This window comes from Asterias rubens, chromosome 8 (genome assembly GCF_902459465.1).
Source record: "Asterias rubens chromosome 8, eAstRub1.3, whole genome shotgun sequence".
NCBI lineage: Eukaryota > Metazoa > Echinodermata > Asteroidea > Forcipulatida > Asteriidae > Asterias > Asterias rubens.
In genome coordinates, this window is record NC_047069.1 from 13,270,670 (window position 1) to 13,287,146 (window position 16,477).

Genomic DNA, 16,477 nt, shown 5'->3' on the forward strand with positions numbered 1-16,477 from the left:
TGACACAAAATGTCAACTTTCCCATCATGACCAGTGCAGTATCTTGCCTGCCAGAAAAGTCAAAGAATATGAAAGGCCACACGTGTTGTAAACAAAGGTTACAAGGTCTATTGAATTGTCCAACTGTGTACAATTCCATTTAATTCAATCATGGCAATACAACGACCCCACCCTTAAGCCACGTGTTTGGCATCCACTTTCTTTGTGCCATATTACGCGAGGAAAACCCAATTTCATTTTTGCTCTCAATAAGAGGACACAGAAGAAAATAAAAGCAACCAGACTGGAGCCAGGTGTAAATGAATACTTATAATTTTATTGAACACCTTATTTTATATCTTGGGATTGGTAGTAAGCTTTAGTGAGGGTGAACAGAAATTAAACAAGACTGTGCATGATCTTGGTAGTTACAGTAAAAGTAATTTACTCTTTCTTTTGCAAGTATTAATCAGAGATATACAAATACTACATGAGAATCAGAAGCTCCTATTGGCATTATGAGGTCTTAATAATGAAATACATAGGCGCACATCCCTAGTGTACAAAGGCGTTCTTTGTCGAGGAATTTCAAAGAACAATTATTTCTTAATTTTCAATTTGGTTGTCACAATTGTAACGCAGCATTTCACTCAGCATTGTGATTTTTTGAAATGAAGTTAAGGCAAGAAACGGATAATAAAGTTATAAATAAACATGATCAGACCTACGCATTATTTACATGGGGGAGACAATCATTAAGATTCTTCGTAGGGAATTATATTGATAGCTGTATTAAGTTAAACCCTTCCCCGACACCCCTTGCAAGAATAGACTCACCAACTTGCTATTTAACCATAAAGGTGACTCTTTTAAGGTTGTTATCCGTTCGTTGAGTGGTAGGGCTAAGGGTTTCCTTTCCTTTTTTTCTTGAAACTTCTATTTAAAAAGATGACCCAAATAATGTCAGCATTTAAAGCTATTTACAGTGCTATTTATATTGCTGTATTGTTTATTTATAAAGATTACCTCACATTGGTCTACTATTACAATATTGAATTTCCCCATGGGGCCAATATGAATTTCACATTTTCACCCGATCTGGATGGGTACTTGGAGGGGGCGGATCCAGGATAAGATTGGAGGGATAGCAAAACTAAAAAGGGTGTATAATAATTAGGAATTTTGTGAAATAATTAGGTTGTCTGGATCCGCCAAAATATTATGTCAATGGATCTGGCTGTATAGATCTACGGACAATGATTTTGTTACACTTGGTTGTGAATTCGGTTTTCGAGTTGTTTCATCATGAATTTATAACAAAATGAGTTAAACAACATTAAGGGTACAACAGAGGATGTCCCGAGACCCTCAATACGTATGTATATAATCCCACGAGATTTACAGAATAAGATTAATAACAAACTTATAGAGGCGGATATTTTCAATGCGACGACATCCCGCTTCAGTGTCGATCATATTATCGTTCGCTTTCTTGGTGACCCTTCACTTCCGGTTCAAAAATCACGTCACTTCTGCCTCCTCGTCCCACTGCTTTACACCCATGCATGAACCAATAAGATACTTTCAGCCCAAGTTTTACAAAAAAAAGCATTCTGATTAATATGAGTCGGTACATGTGTGTTTCACACAGTACCTGGCTTGCTCCTTTCTTCCTAAAAAATACATTGCCATGAAGGTGGATTTTCTACAAGATTTTCAAATTTACACATTGCTTCTTTTTTTTGTACTTAGTACAGATGACAAAATGTTCAGTTTTTTCATTGAATTGGTGAGATGTGACCACGATCCAGTTACTGTGCGGTTGGTTTGGGGTGTCCATTGCCTGTAAAAAGGAGAAAAAGTGCTCTGTTTCAGGGTCGTGTTGAGAAGGGTTGAAGTCGGGGGTGGCTCCTGACCGACCTTCTAAAAATTCAAGTCATTTGAAAGGGACAAAATCCTCACTCCAACCCTAGAGCCACCTTCCTAAACCCAGCACTTATACATTCTATAAAGGTTGAGTACACAATTTTAGCCCCATTTAATGATTCAAGTGGGTTAAAGCTTAATTGTGTCTAAAAACTCTGAAAGCAACGAAACAAAATGGAGGGGAATGGAAGGTTTTGAAAATGTGAAATTCATACGGCATTTCTGCTCTAAAAATTAAAATATCATTCTAGGATATCATTGAAGGAATACTGTGAATACTGTCTGCTGCTAAGCTACACATTATAATAAATAAGCTGACCGGTATAGTAGACTGGGAATCGACCAAGTGAACATTCTTCCACGATTTACATAAATAACGAAAGTCAATGAAAGTATCAAGTAAAGCCACATCTGCACTTCTTATAGGCTACCCCTAGTACAAATTCAGCCAAGAAAAGCAGTTTGGAATGCGCTCTACCCCAGTATACATTATACCAATAGACCATTGTCACGTTGCAACCATCTTGGTCATCATCCCTGCGTCCATAACAGTAATGAATGCCAGTATTCATTGTTCAAAAAGGAACCAGACTATTTCTCATTCCAACCTCAGTTTGGTTACATTGATTTGAATGGGGGAAAACTCAAGATGGCCGTACCATGATAAAAGTCTATACGGGCTAGCCGGTCTTTCGTATTTTTGAATCCGGTTTCAGAAATACCCAAGCGGGTTAACCCTTAAGAACCTCCGGATGCCAAGAGGCCCGTTGGATACTCTCTGTTGCTGATTGCCTGCCCCGGGCTGCAGCTGCGTTTCACCCTTACCTTCTGAGTCTGACTTGGGTTGTTTGCCCTTGTGTTTGTTGATGATTCGTTCCAGTTCCTGTGTCATGTCCGATATGTCCATTTCCAGTGAGTCGTATTTGTTGTAGAGGTCGATCCGTGCCGCAAGTTTCTCTTTCTCGGCTTCGAGTTCCTTGACTCGTCTCTGCATCTCGGCCTCCATCTCGGAGTCGCTCATCTCCTTCTCGGCGGGTGTTTCTTTGTCTGCGTGATCAAGAAAACAAAATAATAAATTAGGACCCCGCCTAGTAAAGCTGAGGGGGAACGTGTGGTACTCATTCCAAACAGCAACATTTTGAAAGATTTGAAGGCATTGTGCCCCTTTAAGCCAAAAAGTTAATCATAATCACTAATTAAGAGCCAAAAGTCAATATTCAGTATACACATAGTTTTGATTGGTAATTATTTTTTCTCAGTAAAATGTGTGCGTTTTTAATAAATGTCATATTAAAGTCTTTCATCACAATTTTGCTAAGCACGGAAGCAAACGTGCTTAGTAAATATAGGTTAACCAACTAAAAAGTTGATTAAACTTACATTAATTTTTTGCGACCACATGCCCAGCAGCTGAGATTTTTTTTGCATGAATTATTTTCTGCTTCAAAGCTTTATGAAAACATATGACCCCGACCTAGAAGGACTATTTGAATCTGGGTAAGGTCTTTTTCCCATTTTTACACAGACCTAGTTTCACAAACTAACATGTACAGGTCCCAGTTTTCTTGCGAGCGTTCTTATGCCCAGGAAATTGCACCCGCTAAAGCGGATAAAAACCCTTAGAGACATTAGACGACTGTTGATAATGCGTGTGTGTGATTCGTCATTTGTAACATGACTGTGACTTATAGTGTGGTTTTAAAAACCGCAGTCTACTCGGGCGACACTACATTAAGATACATCCTCTATGCTTCGCAGTCATGGGACTTCAGTCTGGGATGACTACCATCCAATGTGCAGATAAATAATACAATAATTGAACTAGGCCTATATTCATAAAACTGATTAAAGGAAGTAATTGCTGGGTGCAACAGAGCTGTATGCTTCATATGGATTTTTGTTTTCATCAATGCTCTGATCCGGCGTCTAGATCTGGAGCCATAGCCCTAGACAGGGCCGTGTCCAAATTTGCGGCTACAGCTACGGCTACGGCTAGTTTTCGACGTCATCATGCGTTGAAGCATAAGCAGCTCTACGAAGTTGTGCCCAGTTTGTGTTTGGTCCCGACTCAAGTACAAAACATCGATAAATGATGATGGGATGTTGATTATTTATGAGCAATTTCTCTAAAGAGAGACCTTTTACATTTTGTCGAAAATTACAACAGCTGGACATTAGGTTCTACAATTAAAAACAAATTCAGCCCCAAAACACCCACCTCCTTCAGTACCACTATTTTGGCCCTCTCCCGTTGTCCCACTTGCTGCTTCTGGTCCACCCTGCTCGCCCTTCTTGGACCAAAACCATCTCCTCTTCTTGGATGACTTATTGAAGTCTGCCTCCTTCTTCTCAGAATCCTTGGGCGCTTCTCCTCCCTCGCCCCCACTGCCACCTCCATCGCTTGACCCCGCTGTTTCACCACCCTCTGCCGGTTTAGTGGTCGAGGCGTCGTTTGTAGCACCTTCTTTGGCTCTGAAATGAAAGAAAGAGAAACAAACTTGCTGTCAGTCTTTTTCAATTCTTCCAACTTGTACATTACACCATTTTAATTTAGATAGACAAAAAGTTAGATATTTGATAGCATCTATTGCCCACTTTTGTATGGATATGTAGGCTTAGGCATGAAGTACAATGAACAATAAAATACAAATATTAAAATACTTAATATTAAATTCATATGCACACGCAAAGAACAACGAACATCAAAATACTACAGCCCTGTTGGTGAATAATTGGGTTGTTTGAACTGAGTACATACGAAGACTCACAGAAAGAGAACGTGAACATCTGAAAAACTAGAATTTCGGTTATAACTATAGCTGGAATAAACAAACATACAAAAGCTAAACAAAAAGGGGAACTGTAAAATTAGGGCGTTCTCGGAGCGAACTAGAACGTCAACTTGACGACGTGCACTCTGGCACTGAGGTGATGACGTCATGCTCCTCAGGGGTCGAGGTCACAGGGGTCAGTCACCAACCGATACGGGTTCTCATCCGGACCAGGGGTCCCCAAAAATCACCTCTGACTGATTGCATTAGGAGAATGCCGACCCCACGCGACCCTGACATCTGAGTCTGACCCCACCCCCATCCCATATTCCCCCTCCCTCTCCCCTATGCAATGTGGGTGCCGGAAGCACAGACTAAGCAATCTGTTAACGACATCTGTATATACAGTGGGGCGGATTATGGGTTTGTTCTGGGTCTATTTAATGCAACTTTGACAGTGACACAGGACGAACCTTGCCGTCTAAGATGCTCTAAGATGGTGAACTTTGCTGGGGTCAATATTATTTCACAGCCAAGGGACAATGATGTTTTAATTGGAGGACGTTCTTGAACGTTTGCTTTTAGACGAGACACAGAGTCCATTTACATTCTCGAAACATTCCGTCAAACATTTTCAGATAACCTAAGTTTGTCATGGCCGCTGATTTGCTATGTTCAACGGAAGATATAGTATAGCCTATGGGAGAATTGGAGCAACGAAATTAACGGCAAGAGTACATGTTATTACTCAATCTTTGGATAAGAAAAATGTCAGACTTTTCAAAAATCGTTACTTCACAAGAGAACAATGTATTAGGACCGATTGATGATAACTTAACATCCACCAGCAGATTGGTTATCATCTACTTTACACCCCAGTCCTTCAAACTTGCAATTAAAGGGAAGGTACGCGTTTGGTAACTACTCAAAACAATTATTAACTTATGACTGACTTGGTAACGAGCATTGGATAGCTGTTGATAGTATAAAACATTGTGGAAAACGACTCCCTCTGGAGTAACGTAGTTTTTGAGAAAGAGGTAATTTTATTTACTTAAATATTTTTTCTTTCTCGCAACTGCGATGACCAATTGAGCCCAAAATTTCACAAGCTTGTTATTTATGCTTTATGATGGGATACACCAAGTGAGAACACTGGTCTATGACAATTACCAAACGTGTACAGTGCCTTTAATGATGTTCTCCTGCCATATTATTGATCCCATCCTTTATCTCCGAAATCTACAGGTATGGAGTAAGAAAACAACTCTGAAGCCACGAGGCTTTTCACCAACCAATGGAAAATGTTTCAAAATAATGTTTCCCGTCTGTTTTTCAGCGCCTCAATACTTAGCCTCCCAACGTCACGTTTTTTGTGTGTGATAACTAATGGTCGCAGAATTGGCAAAAGGTATTGAGAAATGAATAAATTAACAGTGTTGATCTCGCGAGTACACCTGTTGTTTGAAAACAGCGAAACGAGAATTGCTGATTGAGCTTAAACTTGCACAGATTTGTTATTGTGTGCATGTTGATGTCTCCCCGCTCAGAACCCCACCCTCTTTCTCGCCTACATGAGATCGGGAAACACACATCCCCAAAGAGCCTATTTTGTTTCCCTGTTGTCCCTCCCAAATGAAAAATGTCCGGTATTAACGCCACTGTGCCCAAGAAAACAGTTAATGCAGTCGAACTGTATGTATCAATTAATAACCTTTTTAGATTTTGTTGAAAATAACACATTTTAATTGGAAGCCAGTGTGCAATCATGCACAGGGTAATGATCCTTTTCGAGGTATGGCGGACGTGATAGGAGTGTACTGTTTGGTTTGGGTGTTTATAGTCAAATTTACCCAACCCTTATAGTGTTGAAGCCTTGTGTCCGCCAACCTGCCCTGTGAACGGAACGTTGAAGATGAGCAACGGAGAGCTGTTGACAGTATAAAATTGTGGAAAGGGCTCCCTCGTGAAGTAATGGTGTTTTTTTTTAGAAAGAGGCAATTTCCACTTCAGATAAAGCCTTTTATTATGCATCTGAAAGCACAAAGATTTGTGCACCAAGGGTGTTTTTTCTTGTAATATCTCTTGCAGCTTCGATGACAAATTGAGTCAATATTTTCACAGACTTGTTTTTGTTAGGTGTGATACAACAAGTAGGCATACCAAAGGTGCCAAGTGCTTTTAAACTATGAACATCAGCTGTTACAGTTATACCACGTTGTCAAAGCTGATTTCCACAGTCAGTTTAGAGTTAAGAGGAGGCAGTGCATGCTTGAATGATACGCACAAAACAGGAAATTTCGCATCGTGCTCGTCTAACAAACTTTAGCAACCCCCTAAAACCATTGACCTTCTTCCTAGTGGCCCTCTTAGGGGGGAGGGGAGGGGGTATGAGTGGGGAAGTTCTTGATCCCATAGACGCCACACAAAGTAGACGTGATTTCCTGGTTGTGTTTAGTCTGTCCTTACTCTATGGTTGAATACTCACGGTGTGTCTGTTGATGTCTCTGTCTTGGTCTCTGTCTTAACCTCCTCTGCTGCTGCCTCTTCCTTCGTCATGGTGACTGGGTAAAAAAAATAAGGAGCTAACCTTGATCTGTTGAAACGGAAAAACAGACAGCTGAACCTGTTGATTGGGATGAAAGAAGAGAGAAATTGATGTAAGTTACACAGGGATAAGTATGAAGACACTATCTTTGTAAAAAAGACACACAATGACGTTACTGAATTAATTACGAATAAAGTAGACCTATAGACCTTTATCAACGTGCGGCCATCTTGAATTTCTCCCATTGATATCAATGTGAGGCTGGAAGAACAAATAAGTCTGGTTCCTAATGCAAATTAATTATAACGTTCATTATTATTATCCGATACGAGGAACATGACCAAGATGGACGGGCAGCATGACAAAATGTCTACACACTCCTAAGCAGGGCCTAGTGTTCCAAATTAAAGAATCGGCCTAAGGCCGTGTCCGAATTCGGCAGCGGCTGTGCCGCCCGCCAAAAGTCCTTGTTGCCGTCTAGCCGACAGCCGCAGCCAATAGCCACAACCAACAGTCGTAGCCAAGAGCCGTAACCGAAGTCACTTGGTTTTGCCAATGCATAACTACTGGCAATGGCCCAAAAGTTTCGCAAATTCTGTAAAGGGCGAAACACAGAGTTTTCAGGAACTAACAGATTGGAACAGATTGTGTTGGAACGCCTGGTTCATGTGTTAACAGCAACAACATTATGTAATCTTTACTTTATAGTGGTGTTGACATTCTACACATTCGTAAGGGGACCCTCGACCAATACCACTTCAATGATTCAATTGCACAGTGAATAAATTTAGAGACAAAATAATGTCCAAAGACATTTATTATGTGCATTTTTATTTCAAAACTCTCTCTACAAATTGTGCGTCATTTTGCGTCACTTTGCGGTCAAGCGGAAGTTGTGTTTGAAGCTTAGCCATGAATGTTTTTGTCTTTACAAATAGACCACATGAGTTAGAACTTAAAACTGACAAGCTAAGGATATCAAATATTGAGTAGATTATTAGTGACTTCTTGTTGTTCTACAGGATAATATATCCTTTCCCTTGCCACATCCCTGACCCACGCCCCCCTCTCAAGAATCGGGAAGTTTGCGGTTGACACACTAAACACATCAACGTCTTGAACATCCTTGTCCTCCCCCTAGAACCCCTTCACCCGACCCCACCCCCTCCTTGAAGGCCCCCAGCTGTCCTGGCCATGACACGTTCACTTTCCAATCCTGCAACAAAGTCTGACTTCTTTTGGCACTGCAGTGAAAGGAAATGCACTGAAATGACTCAGGTATTTTTTTCTTAACTCCCAGGTTACTGGAGAGCCAAAAGTAAGCCGTGGCAAACACAATGCTGACCTTATATGGGTCTCTTGCGAAGGATCTAGCAGTGTGATTCAAGGGCCATTGAAACTTCACCCTATATGATTCATTAAATTCCTCAGAGAAAAGGTCCAAACCTTCAGTTTTTAGGTACACAATAACCAAAGGGTGTTGGTCGTAGTAGGTTTACGAGATTTTTCTATGACACTCGCAAATTGATCAGTATTAGTCCAATCGGATCACGCAGCAGATCATGTGATTATGTCAGACCAATCATTGACAGTGGCTTTGATTTGGCTTTCAAGATACCGTGAATATTAATACTTTGTGAATTCGAGTCAAAGACTATATTTCCAAATTGCCTCGTCCTTTAAGGGCACGATGAACACCTTTAGCAATATTGTCAAAGACAAATTATTCTCACTAGGTGTATCCCAACATTATGCTTAAACAACAAATCTGGGAACATTTTGACTCAAATGGTCATCAAATTGGGAGGAGAATAATGAAAGAAAAAATCTTGTTGCACAAATTTATGTGCTTTCAGATGCATAGAAAAGACTTCAGGCCTGAAGTTTTTTTAAATATCTGAGTGAAATATAACCTCCTTTGAAAAAACCACGTTACTTCAAAGGGGGCCGTTTCACAAAATGTTTTATACTATCAACAGCTCTCCATTGCTCGTTACCAAGTAAGTTTCTGTGCTAAAAAGAAGTCCAGTGCCTTTAAGAATGAGTAAGCAGCTGGCCCAAGCACTTGTTATTCACGACAAATTTACTATGAAGTTTTATGGCGTACACCGTTGTTCTTTCCCTCGGTACATTTAATTTCCCAGCACATCCTCCCTAAATTACGTATTTCCTACGATCCTTGTTATTGTTTTGAAGTGTCTGCGTTTGTGGATGGACACAGTTTAAGAGCCTACGACTGTTTAACCAAAACTGGGAACAATGAGATCTCGGAGTGCCAGTAAGGTTTGAATTAGAAACCTATAATTAGAATGCGTTCCCGAGTTATGAAAATTCTTCTGGACGCATGTTGGAAAAAAAAAACATGGTAGGATGTTATAGATTTATATTTTAAAGAAAGGATGTGTTCAACTTTCTTGGACGTGTTGAAATTTGATGAATTTGGTGAGTTGAGTTTATAGCGGCGGAATCATAATGTTTACAGTTCAAACTTGATTTGTCGAGTGCATAAAGATCAGTTGCCCGTCGGTTTTAGTGGAAAAAGAAACCAAATTTGATGGGTTGAATACCGATTTGACTGTATGTGGCTCTGGGCCCAATTTCATAGAGCTGCTTAAGCAAAAAAATACTTGCTTAGTAAAATCAGATTACCGGCCAAGACTCCACTCAATTTTTATGCTAAGTAAACTACAGCTAAATACCAGTCACAAGCAATGTTTATGGCATGAAATTTGGGCCAGTAACATGTGTAAAATAACCGAGCTATTTTCGTGCTTATGCAAATTGTTTGATTCAGCAGCTCTATGAAATTGGCCCCTGGTTTGAGACGCTTTGGTTACCTGTACGCCAACAACCTGTGTATGTTTCTTGTGGTAAACGCACATTCTAAATTTATAACAACTACATGGATGATAATTCAAAGCTCACACAGAAAACATTATTTTGATATGAGGCATTGATGGCACATACCAATCCTAGGAGTTCATGAATGTATTATTTTAAACTCCATGACATATACACAATTGGTCTTAATAAGACCTAACTGTCTTACCATAAGCCTATCGTTGAAAGTGCATTCAGGAATTTCGAGTTGAGTATACACAACTAGTCTTATTACACTACAAAATATATCACAAAACATATAAATGTTCTTACCTAAATCGTTACCCACTGATCTGCTCTCACTTCCGATAGATACAGCTATCCTTTACTGTGATTCAAACACAGATGGTACGCCGTCTCTCGCTCTCAAAAACAACCCCTGCCGTTGGTAAAATGACGCTGGCAGCCCTGAGTGCTTTATAGCGCAGATAAAGGCAGCTACTTGCGATGTGATGCCGCGAATACGTGAGTCTGTGTTTTTATACGGAACTTCCCTACACCGACCGCACCCTGTTAGAGGAAGTACCTAGTTATACCCGAAATAGCTAAAGGGTTTGGTAAGATTTTTGTTTAAGAAACTCGGTTCATCTCTTAGTCATTGATTGGAGAACGTAACCAATGTTGCCATGGCTTAAATTCAATAAGGAATCACATGTGTAAACAAAGCAGTTGATTAACTTTTCTTATTGTAATATGTAATAGGCCCTACTGAAAATGCTGACAGAACTGTACAGACGTTTTGAAGAGAACGACAATTACAGCAACATCATCAACAATAGGTGGATGGAAGTAGACAAATAATTACGTCCTTTCAGCATTTTGTTTGATATCTGATGTCTGTATATTTTGTATAGTCAAACATGTTATTTCGTTTAAACTTTACAGGGAGTATGGCCCTGTTTTCATAATAAAAAAAACTTGTTTACAATGACTTGATTTCGTTTGATACCTCACAAAGATGTAAAGAAACGTCGCATTAAGAGAAATGGAGGGTAGTCAACTTTGGGACCGCACAGTGGAATAAGAAATCGCATGAAAACCGTCGATTGAATAACATATCAATGGAAAACACTAGGCCCATTAGTATTATTTAAATGCAAACATGTACTTTTGTTTTTCATAAGTCAACAATCTCTGCAAGGGATTGACCAGATGCAGGCAGTTATGGGGGTTGACTAGGAAGTTTAAGAAGCTAGATATTTCCTCATGGGGGCTTTGGGCAGTGATGGGAGTGGTCGCATATCAACTCAACTTCAATAAAAAGCAATGTTGTTGTTAACTTAAATATATTACATGTTTTTTTTAGCAATGGGATGGGCTTCCTCGGAACGAAGTTGAGGCCTAAAGTAAAAAGTAGGTCGATCCTTCACATGTGACTGTGATGTACTTTTGATGATAACCTAACCCTAAATCAGCCTTACGTTGACAAGAGTAGCAGTCCGACCCTTGACCTAGCCTGATCATCTGACGTCACATTTCGAGGCTTCAGAGCCGACACGTACATAATCACCTTTGACCTCTCAACATTTCACATTTCATTGATGATATTCGTAGTTAAATTTGACGTGCATGACGTGTTTCATGAGCAATACCTGTCCTCATCCTTGTGGGTTATCTTTGTGGATAAGGACAGGGGACAAGTCTACCCTTGACCCTAGACCTTTCAAGAAGATGTCGCTGCTGACCAATGATCTGACCATATCAAGTCTCGTCCACACATCACTCTACTCACTATGACTAAATCACTTTGACCCTCGAGAAAATAGGGTTCGTGGCTTTCCAAGGTATTTTACATTCCGAACTTATTTCAAAAGGCTGGGAGGACAATGTTTAACACGGTCGCAAAGGTAAACTTTGATTGGATGGCGTAATAGTACCTATCTCAGTTTATGCTTTTTCTTAAAAGAAATAAAATAAGTAATAGATACAGTGTCTATCTGAAATTTGACAACAGGGCTTTTGAGATTCTTGTTAACCTAGCACCGTGGATCAAAGTATTGTCGCAGTAAGGCTTAGTTGTCGCCATTTTGATATAACGCGTCGTTTCAAACCACAATGCGTTAGTGGGTTTTTTCTTTTCTAAATTAAAAGACAACGTAATTATTGAGAGACGGGAGCAACTATAAATATAAGTAAACGTGCGGGTACAACCAAGGGTAAAAACTCTTTTGAAGGAGTGTTGAGAGCCGGTTTGGTCTCGACGTTTCGAACAGTGTACTCTTCACTCTTCTTCGTCTTCAGGTAAACAAGGGTGGCTAATAGTTTTGAAGATTGTGTGTCTTATAGTACTAACATGCCAAGGATAGGGTGCTTCCAGGTGTCATTTTGACAGATGAACGTAAATTTTATTAACGTGTTATTGCAAACTTTTTTTTTTTACTTGGGCATCAACAACCGCACCTAATCATCCCATCACAGTGTCAAGAACTCTAATTTCCAAAAGAGTTTTACAAAGTTGTTAATCTTACGCCCCCATTCCAATTTTTGACGTTAATTTGTTATGTCTTCGGTTTGGAGTTTGAAAAAAAACACCCGTGGGTGAGGCTTGGCTCGAAGCGTCAAGAATGGCTTGGCATTAAAGTAAGAGGGGGCGTTTTCTTTCGCAATGAAGTTAGTTTTGAGTGGTTTGGCCGATACTGACCCCTGTCTTTTACCCCTGTCAAGGTCACACCCTTTCCACCCACACACAAACCCTTTATGTACAAAGTAGGGTCTTGATAATTTGCAAATTGTGAAAGTTGTACATGTTATTTGGAAATAATTAGTTTAGGAATAGATTGGTCGAGTCTCACGCGTATTCAAATATTGTGACCCGTTGACGTGTTCGAGTGTGTTTCCTTCATCATTAGCCTAAAGCAATGTATGCTACTTAACTCATTAAATTGAATTGTTTTCATGTACTATCGTGCACGTACACAATAATATCAAACTTATCGTGTATATGTACACAATAATTCCAAAGTTATCGCGAAGGTACATGTTAAGTTTGAAAGTATCGTGTACGTACACGGTAAGATCATAGTAAACGACAATTCCAAACTTATCATGTACATTGATAAGTCAAAACTGTCGCGTACGTACCGTGCACGTACGTAAGTCCAAAGTTATCGCGTACGTACACGATAAGTTATCGTGTACGTACGCGATAAAAGTTTGGAAATGTACTTTAATTCAATCTACTTATTGTTACCGTGTACCTACACAAGAGTTCCAAACTTATCATGTACGTACACGATAGTCCAAACTTTGTGTGTATGTACATCGTGCGTACACGATAAGAGATTTGTTTTATCCATGTGGCGGGCAATACGCTTCCGTACAAATCAGCCAGGTAGCATTTATATAATGTTATCAATGGGCAAGCTTTGCGTTTAGACAGAATGATAACCAATGGGCATAGCTTTGCATGTAGACCGGTAACTAGGCCAAGGAATGACTGTGTTGAAAGATACAGAAAGCAGACAAGACATTTCCACACTTCCCCCTAGATATTGGCGATCAGTCAATGCATGACGTTACACTGCAAACACACCACACCGATTTAGAGAACGGAAGGATAGCATTTTGCTGATTCCGGTTGGGAAAATGTCAAATGATGGAGGGTGTATACTTTTGGGAGTTTTGCACTCGAAACAAAATGTGGCTATTTGTGTTTATATCGAATGAACCATACAAACTGATATAGGTGCGGTACTCTATGACAAGGAGTGTGCGGGAAATAAGTGTGATTTGGGGCATCAAGGATTTGGAAGTACATGGGGGTGGGGGCTGAAAAGATGAGGGTTGGGTGGGGGCTCATAACTGGGTTATGTCTCCCTCAACTTCTCGTTATCTCCAGTCAAACAAACCTATATTGTAAAAGAAAGAAAGAAATATCCACTCTCTTTAAAGAAGACTTATCTGGTAACTAATAGTTTTGGACAGCAAGTTGAGAGTCGGTTTCCTACTGTATCTTTCAGAGCCCAAACATCTCAGAAGCTAGAGCAATACTTCATGTGACTTCAAGCCGTCAACTGTTTCCTATCTGACGGTGATTTATTGGCTAATAACTGCGATCATGTTACAATTCCAGGTATTATAGTGTCGATAGAAAGGATACTCACACCTTTGATACAATAATATTAAACTAAACACTTCCATTATCCACCGACATCAAATGATAAAGTACTAATCAAACTGGAAACCATACCAACCACTTGCCGATTTCTCGGTTGTAAACAAATTTTGTCAAATGCCAGTTACATCAACGGGTAAAAACGAAACAACATGGGTAACTATAGAAACGTGATGTCACATCCCCAGTAACTACCTCGTCACACTTAGGTACAAGCAGATCAGTTTGAAAACAAAATCCCCCTCCTCCATAACATCCGAAGTTCATCCATTCACTTCCCCACTTTGCCATTATCAGCTCGGGAACTCCGAACGCTGACTTGCAAAACGCCAACGCCAACAACAAGAGGCCGGGGGTGCCCTGGCCGCCTGTCACTCGGTATCAAAACCGCGACCGTGAACCACACTTCGGTCTTTTATAAGGTTGCCGGTCTATACAGCCGTGGTGCGAAAACGGTGTGTTGGTGTGTTGGAAAGAAGCCTAAACTCACCCAATAAAAATGCCAGAAACGAACATCGCTTAACGATCACTTGAATTTCCTGCAAGATTATTTCCACTTCTTGCAAGTCATCTGTACCTTGGTGTTTTATCGCGGCATTAGCTGGCCTATATAGCAAAGTGGCATGATGGGCTGACTGTATGATGGGACGAACAAGAGAGAAAATATGCGTGCGTGATTATACATCAAGTCATTTCGGGAAAAGTGTCCCTGAAAACCCGTTAAAACCAAACTCGAGGACAATGTGTTTATGCTGAAAAATTAATTAGCATGATTTTTATTTTTACTTTTAAATTGTTTAAAGGCACTGGACACTATTAGTTATTACTCACAATAATTGTTAGCATAACAATTACTTGGTAACGAGCAATGGAGATCTGTTGATAGTATAAAACATTGTTAGAAACGACTACGTCTGAAGTAACATAGTTTTCGAGAAAGACGCAATTTTTCACTAAAATGTTTTAATTTGATTTCGAGACCTCAGAACTAGATTTTGAGTTCCCGAAATCAAGCATCTGAAATGAGTACACAACTTCGTGTGACAAGGGTGTTTTTTCTTTCATTATTCTCTCGCAATTCCGATGACCAATTGAGTTCAAACTGTCACAGGTTTGTTATTGTGTGCATTATGTTGAGATCCACCAAGTGAGAAGACTGGTCTTTGACAATATTACCAAAGGTGTCCAGTGTCTTTAACACTAAGCCATTGGTTTTGCATCTTAGATAGAAATCAGTCTGGAATGTGAGACCCAATTCTCAGTAGTGGCCACACCTCACAATATTCCCCAATGGCATTTTGTTCAACTCCAAAGTTGTTTCCTTCCAAATCCGGTTCATGTGAAAACGAACAAGGGAGTCAGGGAAACACCCAACCAAGGGGGATGTGAAACTCAGGCAACCCCAAACCTTGGTTTGATATTAAAATAATGTAGATCCTTCGGATAAATTTGTATCGTTATACATCATCGATTGCAATCTCAGACATGTTTCCTGGGGAAGTAAACCAAACCAGCCCGAATAAATGCCGAGCAGTTGTGATTTTCGAATCAGAGGCTGCGACTTTGTGAACCCTCGCCCTGATTTTGGGTTTCTCTCATAATTCAAATAACTCAAACTATGTTATCGCGGAGGGCGGGCCTGTTAAAAAGTCATGATGTGACGGGACACTCGAGGTCCCAAACATTACTGACATGCTTACTTTGTGTTTTAATTGCGGCTCCCTAGAAGATCTTTGATATGAACGATCAGGAACCAACACTTCAATAGACATAATACCAATGCGGTTATCGTGAGTTTTCTTCCATTAAAACCAATTAATCCGAACCGAGGCTGGAAAAGACTAATAGGCTGGTACCTTCTTGAACACTATCGATTGGTTGCGTTGAGACATAATGTCAGTTTGATTGCAAGCAACATTATTATTTGGTTAAAAGGATACCTTTTTGTAACTCATTTTAGGACCATGAAGCACTCTAAAAACTTCCTGTCCGGGTCATGAGAGTTGACCCAGATTCCGGTTTAGGAGGTCTGACCCACATCTGGGTCTGGCCGACCCGGAGGCAACGCGACCCGGAGACTGGTTTTAAAAAAATGAGATTTGATCTCAGATTCTGCATCAGTTTGATCCATCTCTGGGCCACTTAGACGCAGATTCAGGTGTGGCGGTTTCAACTTTGCGCCGTGTTCAGTTTTCCGAATGACCAAATACGGTAACAATACGTCATGCGACGCCTGCGCACAGCAAGCGAAAGTAGTCC

General features: G+C 40.2%; 1 protein-coding gene across 1 annotated transcript; it reads right to left on the reverse strand.

The window, feature by feature from the left end:
• Nucleotides 1–296: 296 nt before the first annotated feature.
• Nucleotides 297–10,537, reverse strand: LOC117294072. Its single transcript, XM_033776591.1, has 5 exons — nucleotides 10,378–10,537; nucleotides 7,165–7,302; nucleotides 4,124–4,377; nucleotides 2,731–2,952; nucleotides 297–1,822 (listed from the first exon to the last, which is right to left on the reverse strand). Exons 2-5 carry the CDS (start codon nucleotides 7,233–7,235, stop codon nucleotides 1,791–1,793), a joined length of 579 nt encoding a protein of 192 aa, XP_033632482.1. The 5' UTR covers nucleotides 7,236–7,302; nucleotides 10,378–10,537; the 3' UTR covers nucleotides 297–1,790.
• Nucleotides 10,538–16,477: the final 5,940 nt, after the last annotated feature.

Excerpts from the sequence above, each read along its gene's own strand:
- LOC117294072 (XM_033776591.1), bottom strand. The coding sequence starts at position 7,235 with ATGACGAAGGAAGAGGCAGCAGCAGAGGAGGTTAAGACAGAGACCAAG. Across the intron at positions 4,378-7,164 it reads GAGACATCAACAGACACACC|AGCCAAAGAAGGTGCTACAA; the intron begins GTGAGTATTCAA and ends CTTTCATTTCAG. Across the intron at positions 1,823-2,730 it reads ACCCAAGTCAGACTCAGAAG|GCAATGGACACCCCAAACCA; the intron begins GTAAGGGTGAAA and ends TCCTTTTTACAG.